Genomic DNA, 9,119 nt, shown 5'->3' with positions numbered 1-9,119 from the left:
TAGTTTCGATCAGGGATTTTACCCCAAAAAAAGTTGACTAATACTTACCTGTTCAAGCTACCTGACGAAAGGTATTTTCTTAAAAATAGAAAACAACATGAAAACTTCCAGGATGTGATGTTGCCTTAGTTACATGAACGGACCAGACACCGACTCATCGGAAAACTTCTGGTCTGGATCCAAAGTCGCTATAAGACACCCCTAGCAAATTTGAAATTTTAGCCGAAACTTTAAACTATATATTAAAATTCAAATCAATTTTTTTAAATAATATCCGTAATACCGAAAATATATACAAAATATTTCAGAAAATTTGGATTTCCAGTCGGATTTTGGGTAAGACCCAGACCTGAACTAAGATTTGCGGATCCAATAAGTACCTAACATTAATGGTGGGCAAATATTCAAATTTTTGAGAAATTCGTGATATGATACGTTTTGTGTGAATTATCAATTATCTGATTTGATTTGATCTATAGTGATTTGGATATTCAGTGTCTCGGATATCCAATTTTTTTTAGTTTTAACCGGATATCCAATTTTTTTTAATAAATAAAATAAAAATAAATAAGAAATCCAAAATATAAAAATAAATCGGAAGTTTATAAATATCCAATTTTTTTGGTTCGAATCGATATAAATAACAAATCAAATAAAAATTTACAGATATTTTGTCCAGCTCTACAAAACTTAAACCATGATCCAAACTGAATATGTATTTTATAATTTTCGGGTAAAATGCATAGGCTTATTTCTGACAATGTTTTTTTTTTTTTTTGATCAACTTAAATATGTTATTCATGTAATAAATACCGGCATAATTCGACTTTCGCCAAATGTCGTCTAGTCTTTTACTTAATGGGCCGGTACATAGGCAACAATAACTTTCCCTCCAGCCCATGGTCTGTTTCCTTATTTTCCTGTACCAATCACGCTACGCTGGTTTCATATCGATGCAGGTTTGAGGTCTCGGTCGGACGAAACACAACCCCGATGTCTCACTGAGTCCACTCGGTTGCTTCACATTCCAAGCGTTAATCTTCGTCTTCTCCTGTACCGCAAGAAAGGTTACTCGATCATCCTCTTCTGGTTTCGTTTCTGATTGTAAGTTTCAGTGATGTTCCTTCCAAGGCTCTATTTTATCGATCTCAAAGTAGATAAACCGGATCTGTGCAAAGCGATTGATATATGTATTTGATCCAGCTCTATGGTAGGAGCTTCACTTAGACTCTTCATTATATAATAGTAGATCTTATGTTTTGAATCGAAATTATGTTGTGATGTTTAGGTAGCGACGAAACCCAGTTATAGAATCATTGCATCGAGTATAAACCCTAATTTTAAAGGCCTGTGTCATTAGGTCATTTTCTTATGGGGGCACCCGTTAAAAACGTAAGTAGTGATGGTGAGTGGACAGTGGTCTTACCTAGTAAAAGAAGACAAGGGAGAAGAAAACCAAAACCTAAGGTTCATGAAGAAGAAGAAGAGAAACCATGGAAGTCTGATGATCTTGAAGTTGATCCGCAGAGGCAAGCGAGATTAAAGAAGAAGATGGAAATCTCCATCAACAAAATCGAGAGCTCAAAGTTCTACACTGCTTTAATAGAACAGCTCAAGTCTCCAGAGGTTTCAGACCAGTTTCGCCTCGTGTTAGGCACTGAAACACAGCTTCAGATGGTGGTGTATGGTATAGGAAGCATCGAAGCTTATGAATCTCCGAGGTTTCAGCTGAGCATTGCGATTTTGATGAAGAGAGAGTTTGATTGGGTTGGTAACATAGAAGTATTCGATCCTGTCCTCTCGGCGACTGAATCTAGTGTCCTAGAATCTATGGGATGCATGGTTCTGTCTGTGAACGAGCAAGCTCGCAGGGAAGCTTTGAAGCCTACTCTTTTCTTCATGCCGCACTGTGAGGCCAATCTGTACAACAATCTATTGCAAGCAAACTGGAGAATGGATCGATTGTGCAGAATCGCGTTGTTTGGGAATAGCTTTCAGATGTACGAGGAGCAAGTGACTGTTGATCCGGAAGTCATCCGTGCCACTAAACGGATCATAGCTGCACGAAAAATCACTAGTGAGTTTGCTATTGAGACGGTTTCAGATGATTATTTTCCAGCGTTTCATGATTCAAGCTGGCATTTTTTCAGTTCTGGTTTAGATTCCGATCTGCCATTGTTGGTTTCAGTGGGATCATAGATCATTGTTTTCACATTTTTTATTGTTCTGCATAATTTTAGCCATAAGGAAAGGGACAAACCATTTGAAGTTGTTTATTTGTTTCACTCTATTGTTGTGAGCAAACGGCAAGTTTTCACAGCAAGTTGATATCCTGGGTCTTGAATTTTTGTTTCTGGTGACTATTGTTTGATCGGAAAACGGTAATAAAGAAGATGTGGGTTTAACAAAGACGTCTTATTTACGGTCGGGCGAACGTTCAGTCGGTTACAAGAGAATCGGAGAGAATGCGATAGAAAGGAAGCCGGTGGCTCGATGAGCTATCGGAAAGGTACAACTAGCGGCGAGATGAAGAAATGTGAAAACCCTAATCTAGCCGCCAAGTGTTAGTTGCTGATTTCGGATCCTCCTCTCGTTGTTTCTCCTTTCCCTTATATAGATGTCCTGATGTTTCGTCCTTGACCTAATTTACGCCATCTCGGTGGGCCTCCTTTGCTGGGCCGAGAAGCCCGTAGACGCCCGAGCAGCCGCTGGGCCGGGCATACTTCAGTTGATGATGATCGACTAAAAGTACTCAAGAGTCAAGCCGAAGGACCTGACTCTTAAGCCGACCGATCGAGCCGTCGCTCTTCCTAGTACGGGCCAGGCCTTTCTATTCTTCGGGCCTTGTGGGGTGGTCAAATCCATCCTCTACAGTAAGTCCCCCCCAGTCCATTAGCGAGCGAAGTACTTTCTGGCTCGTGATGGATTCTAAGGTTTGAAGGCTTGAGGGAATAGAAGGCCTGTCGGAAGGTTGGAGCGATTGGTCGATGAGTCGCACGGCGTCGTTCTCTCGGAGGCGAGCAGGAGAAGCTTCATCGCTCCCTTTGGTCGTTGTGTCGCAGGGAAGGTTCTGGGATATTTCCGCTTGAGATCGATTAGTCACGGATATTCGGGTCCCGACTGACGTGTCTAGATTAACCGTTGGTTTATTCTGATTTTAAGATGACCGACATCTGATTTAGACGAGAAGCTGAAACGTCGCGAGGGTCTGCTGGACATTTGGGAGAGTTTCGAGGCCCAAACGGGCCCATTTGAATTTAATGACGCCTCGAGTTTTCCCCCCTTCTCTTCCTTCCATAATATGTCGGGAAGCGGAATCGTCGCGAGGGTCCGCTGGGTTTTTAGGGTGGATTTCGAGGCCCGTTTAGGCCTGAATAGACCTAATGATAGCGCCTGGAGTTTCCCCCACCCTCTCTTTTCCTTATAAATACACAGACCCCCTCTCATTTCTTCAAGTTCTCCTCCGCGATCAAAGGTACTTTCTCTCTTCTTTCCTTATCTCTCTAAGTGTTATAGCCTTCTTTTGACGCATTCTTCGCCATCTTGCCCCACCATGTCGTCAGTTCAGAGACTATCGAGGCAGCAGAAGGGGAAATCAGTTGCGGCGACGTCGGCTCCGGCTAGGAATCCTGACGGCGGTTGCACCGGGGAACTCGAATCGGCTCATCGTACGGCGATGATGGATACAGTCAATTTGTCTCGCTCCCAGAGGCTTTTAGTCGCAGATGCGACGAGGCTTGCGAGAGAAGGAAGTGAGAACGTCGCTGTGAGGGACACGACGGAGTGTGCGAGAGATGGACAGAGCGGGGCGGTGCCCGTTGACTCGATTACCTTGAGAGCTCGTGCAGTGGAAGACGTTCCTTCGGAAGATGACGGTTCTGAAGCCGAGTTGTTTCCGACGACCTTCTATCCCGAAGGGATTTTCGGGGAGCTTCACGACTGCACCCTGACTTATTGCGTCCTGCTTTCGTGGCTGGTCAAGATTGGGACGGCGTGGACGAGACTAAGTCGACCCCGAGGAGCGTGAAGAGGGTTCTTCGGGCCGCGAACGCTACAGGCGTGACCTTCCTCATTCCTACGAAAGAGCAAAGGCCTTGGTCTTCTCCGATCGGATACCAGACGGTTTACGAGTCCTATTTCCAGGATGACACTCGCTGTTGGTTCCCCATCCCGCGACTGATCACCGCGTACGCTAGGCAGCGAGATCTCGCGATCAGTCAGTTATTGAACGGCTCGCTGCGACTGGCCGTCACTTTATCAGTTCTTGCGGAGCAGATCGACATGCCGATGAGCGTCAGATCGTTCGAGGAGATGACCTCGATAACCGACATGAAGGACGGAACCTATTCGGTGAAGATGCGACCAAACTGCAATGTGTGCGCCGGTCATCCAAACAAGACGCAGAATTGGCAGCGCTCTTATTTCTTCCTCAAGTCCGACGACTCGGCTTTCGAGGAGCCCCCTCGAGAGGGCTATCGGGTTCTATGGAACCGTTCTTGTGGTAGAATATCTTGTCGCGAGCTACGTCTGAGTTTGTCGATCTTAACGAAACTTCCCTTTTTTTTTGCTGTGCTCGCAGTTGGCCATCCTACGTCTCCAGTTTATCCGGAGGATTTCCTGAAGAGCGTTCGAGCCGTCGCTTTGCTTCGAATTTACCGTTGGTCCGAAATTTCCGTTGAGAGGATTTGCGAGCTTAAGGACCGGATCTCTCGAAGTGCGTTCTCTCGCCGTTTCTGGTTATTCTTTCGATCGCAAAGTTTACTTGTCGCGTCCTGACCTTTCTGCCTTATGTTTTCAGGAAAGTGGAGATCTGATCTTCCGACCGTTCTTCCTATTCGCACCAAGAGACTAGACATCTTCCCGAAGGACATCCACAAGCAAGTTTCTGAAGCAAAGAGGATGGGAACTCTTCCTGATTTGAGCGCGATATTAGCCGCCCAGCTGGGGCTGGCCAGCGGGGAAGGACCCTCGACGGCGGTTCCTCGCGCTGGTGGGGTTCCCTGATGTGCCGTGGGGTAGTGCACCGGGCAAAACAGACATGCATGACTTGATCATGGAAAGCAGTAAAGATATATGTTCATTGTTTGACTCATATCTTCCAAACCACGAGGCTTCTACGCATAAAATCACTTGGAGAATGTTCTCAACTCAATTACGGAGCTCCTTGAAGAAGAATCAGATCAAACGGAGTTCATATGTGATAGTTATGCTATTTACAAATCAGGTGATCTTCAGTTCTCGCGAATTCAGACCACCCGAGAAGCTCGAAATGGCTAACCTTCTTTCTGATGAACCAACGGTCAATTCAATCATGAAAAAGGTTATTATTCATGTTATAAATGTTCAAGAAAGCATTGGGCTTGATGGTTTTCAAAAAGATTCAAAAACGAGCTTGTTTGGACCAAATGGAGAAACCGATAAAATATTGGCTAAAGGAAAAGATGGATTTCGACCAGGCCTCATTGGGACATGTCTTGGACCATATCAGGAGCATATTCTTCACTTTTCAAAGTCTTGGTCGTGGCTATATGAAGAGGTATTCCAAGTTTCAGTCAAAGATTTTATTTAGTCAAGTCTTTGTTTCTATTTCCAATGTCTTGTTTTTAGCACATTTTTCTTTGGATCTCTACAACTTGTAATCCTATAAATAAGGCCTTAGAGCCACGAAATAAAACAGATTGTTTTTCCTTTTTTATGAGTTTCTCTCATTGTTCTTTGTTTAGAACACTTCTTAGTTTCTTGGTGAGGTTATCTCCAAGTTTCGATCCTTCTTTTGTTGGACCGGTGCGTCACATCCGGCAACGATCGAAGTCTGGTAGTATCTTTGGGCTATTCCGCAACCCTTAGTGTCACCCCTCGATCCATCAGTTCTCAATCCTCTCGGATCTGAGTTCATATCAACCTTACCGAAAGAGTGATCCCGTTTTGGGCGTATCAAGTGGTATCAGAGCCACTCTTCAGGTAACTCTATTATCATTCCATCTTCTCATCTCTCCATCTTCTTCAAACATTTCTTCTTCTACCCTTCTTGAATCCGGGCCCCTCATTACCATCCACTTATAAAATAAAATAAAAAATTTACGATTTGATTCAAAAAAAAAAAAAAAAAAAAATAGAAAAAGTTCAAAGTTTGTTTTGTGGATTGGTGGTGGAAGAGAAAGCCTGCTGACTGAGGAGAAATCCAGCCTTTGAGGTGGTTAAAACGGATTTCAAAAAATCAAAAATCTCTTATCTATCTATCTTGAGAAAAACCCTTTGTTTGCTTTGGATCTACCCATTGGGATTCTTGATTTGTTCTCTTAGAACCTTGAGAAGAAACTTGAGTGATTACCATAAAATCTGAGAGAAACATTTGAGTGGGTGAGATTAAACACTTGAGAGAGCGTGAGAATTTTTATCTAACTTTTTTGTTGAGAATTTTCAGGTTATGATGTTTGGTCTCCAAAGGAAAAGTAATAAGGAGAAGCACCCACGACTTTCTGTCTCTCAAACCGCCTTTAAATATGCTTTGAATACTTTTGATGAGTTTGTTGATGTGCAGGAAAAACCAAACCGGTGGAGCAAAGAGCATGTCAATACCTCCAAAGATGTGGCTGATCCAAAACGGAAACATTTTCAGTTTGATGTCCAACAATTTTGTGATAACTTTGTGAAGGGTGTGGACAAAGCCCTCAAGGACGTCAGCAAGAGCCAAAAGAAGAGCACATCCACACGTGCCTCAGTAGCTGAGCCATCAATTTTCATCAGTGAAAAACCCAAAGATAAATCTGAAAACAACCTTGAAGATCTAAAAGATTTTTCAGATTCTTTACCAATTTTTGATAAGTATGATGAAGAGCTAATGGAAAGTTGGATCACTTGTGAGGATGAATGTGATCTTCCTTCTCCAAAACCTGATCTTATGTTTGATATTGATAATGAAGAGACTAATGGACTAACCTGTTTTGAACCGGAGCATCCGAGTAGTCTTGTTCTAGTTTCACAGGTTTTTGAGGAAGAACCATTGAACTACCAACATCAAGGACCACGTCTTGAGACTAGGAGACCCTTGGACAATGATCTTAGTCCCATCTTTGATGAAGAAGACGAGCTTGATCCAATCTTTGATGAGGAAGCACCAAGCACATCATCCATCATCATAGAGAAACATCTTTGCTTTGATCCAGGCACAACTTCTACGCCTTTGCCTAAAGAGCACTGTGAGAAACTTTATTTACTTAATTCTCTGCCTGAAATTTTTGTTAAGATCAGTTCTCCTATTGTAAATCGTTTTGGTTTTGACAAAGTTAAAGAATTTTGTGTTTCAAATTCTATTTTTGATAACATGATTCATTCTTCTGAGAAATTTGAACTTGACGGAATTCTTGATCAAAAACGTTTTCAAAATGGCAATGACATCCATTTTGGATTTGTTTTGAGTCTTGATCAGTTTTTGAAACATAGCAAAAGTTTTGATCATCTTGAAAAGTCATTTGAGCTTGATTTGCAACAGTCTGATTTTTGTGCTAGAAAATCGTTTGATTCATTTGTCTTCAAAGAAAATGACTTTAATCTGAGCCCTTATAGACATGAACTGATCACTGGTAATTTATTTGCATCCACTTGTGCCTTGGACGAATTTTTGGTTAAGAAGTTGCTGAAACAAAAATCACATAGAGCTGAAACCGATTTTATTTTTGATTCTGTTTTGAAGCTTGATAACTTGTGTGTTGAAACTGATAAACCTTGGCATAATTTGAAACCAATGTTTGAAAATTGTGTTGTCTTGAGCTTTGATGTCATCTTGGTTTACAACACATTCTTTGATGATTATCCTAAGAGCTTGGATCATGTTCTTGATGTCCTAAGGATAGAGAAACTCTTTGATTATTTCTCTCGCAGATTTGATGTGGTTTTCCTAGTTGTTTTGAAAGTACAGGATAAATATGATCAGTTCCCAAGGAGAGAAAACACTGGTGAACGCCAAAGTTCTTATGTATCAGGGACATGGAACTGGAAGTACTTGAGGAAAACAAGTCCAAAACTCCAAGGAAGTTTCTGTCCATACTTTTCCTTCATTGAATTTTATATGATTTTAAAATTCGTTTTCTCTTATTCATTTCCTTTTGATAGAGGTGAAATGGATTTGAGGTCAAATCCTTTTCAAGAGGGAGGAAATGATGTGCCGTGGGGTAGCGCACCGGGCAAAACAGACATGCATGACTTGATCATGGAAAGCAGTAAAGATATATGTTCATTGTTTGACTCATATCTTCCAAACCACGAGGCTTCTACGCATAAAATCACTTGGAGAATGTTCTCAACTCAATTACGGAGCTCCTTGAAGAAGAATCAGATCAAACGGAGTTCATATGTGATAGTTATGCTATTTACAAATCAGGTGATCTTCAGTTCTCGCGAATTCAGACCACCCGAGAAGCTCGAAATGGCTAACCTTCTTTCTGATGAACCAACGGTCAATTCAATCATGAAAAAGGTTATTATTCATGTTCTAAATGTTCAAGAAAGCATTGGGCTTGATGGTTTTCAAAAAGATTCAAAAACGAGCTTGTTTGGACCAAATGGAGAAACCGATAAAATATTGGCTAAGGGAAAAGATGGATTTCGACCAGGCCTCAATGGGACATGTCTTGGACCATATCATGAGCATATTCTTCACTTTTCAAAGTCTTGGTCGTGGCTATATGAAGAGATATTCCAAGTTTCAGTCAAAGACTTTATTTAGTCAAGTCTTTGTTTCTATTTCCAATGTCTTGTTTTTAGCACATTTTTCTTTGGATCTCTACAACTTGTAATCCTATAAATAAGGCCTTAGAGCCACGAAATAAAACAGATTGTTTTTCCTTTTTTATGAGTTTCTCTCATTGTTCTTTGTTTAGAACACTTCTTAGTTTCTTGGTGAGGTTATCTCCAAGTTTCGATCCTTCTTTTGTTGGACCGGTGCGTCAGATCCGGCAACGATCGAAGTCTGGTAGTATCTTTGGGCTATTCTGCAACCCTTAGTGTCACCCCTCGATCCATCAGTTCTCAATCCTCTCGGATCTGAGTTCATATCAACCTTACCGAAAGAGTGATCCCGTTTTGGGCGTATCATTCCCCCTTCCGATGCTAGAAACGCA

General features: G+C 41.8%; 1 protein-coding gene across 7 annotated transcripts; it reads left to right on the top strand.

Annotated features, from left to right (window-relative positions):
- Positions 1–896: 896 nt before the first annotated feature.
- Positions 897–8,846, top strand: LOC106366662 (protein SENSITIVITY TO RED LIGHT REDUCED 1). 7 transcript variants are annotated; one of them, XM_048768969.1, is made up of 2 exons: positions 897–1,104; positions 6,542–8,846. In XM_048768969.1, exon 2 carries the CDS (start codon positions 6,842–6,844, stop codon positions 8,723–8,725), a length of 1,884 nt encoding a protein of 627 aa, XP_048624926.1. In that variant the 5' UTR covers positions 897–1,104; positions 6,542–6,841; the 3' UTR covers positions 8,726–8,846. The 7 variants fall into 7 exon arrangements, with proteins under 7 accessions (XP_048624926.1, XP_013661774.1, XP_048624927.1 ...); XM_013806320.3 differs by lacking the exon at positions 6,542–8,846 and adding an exon at positions 1,361–2,271 and having other exon boundaries at positions 907–1,067; XM_048768970.1 differs by having other exon boundaries at positions 912–1,067.
- The last annotated feature ends 273 nt before the right edge of the window (positions 8,847–9,119 follow it).

The sequence above is a fragment of the Brassica napus genome, chromosome C9 (genome assembly GCF_020379485.1).
Source record: "Brassica napus cultivar Da-Ae chromosome C9, Da-Ae, whole genome shotgun sequence".
Lineage (NCBI taxonomy): Eukaryota > Viridiplantae > Streptophyta > Magnoliopsida > Brassicales > Brassicaceae > Brassica > Brassica napus.
This window is presented reverse-complemented; position numbering and strand designations above follow the sequence as displayed.

Coding starts and splice junctions, on each gene's coding strand:
- LOC106366662 (XM_048768969.1), top strand. CDS start 6,842: ATGGAAAGTTGGATCACTTGTGAGGATGAATGTGATCTTCCTTCTCCA.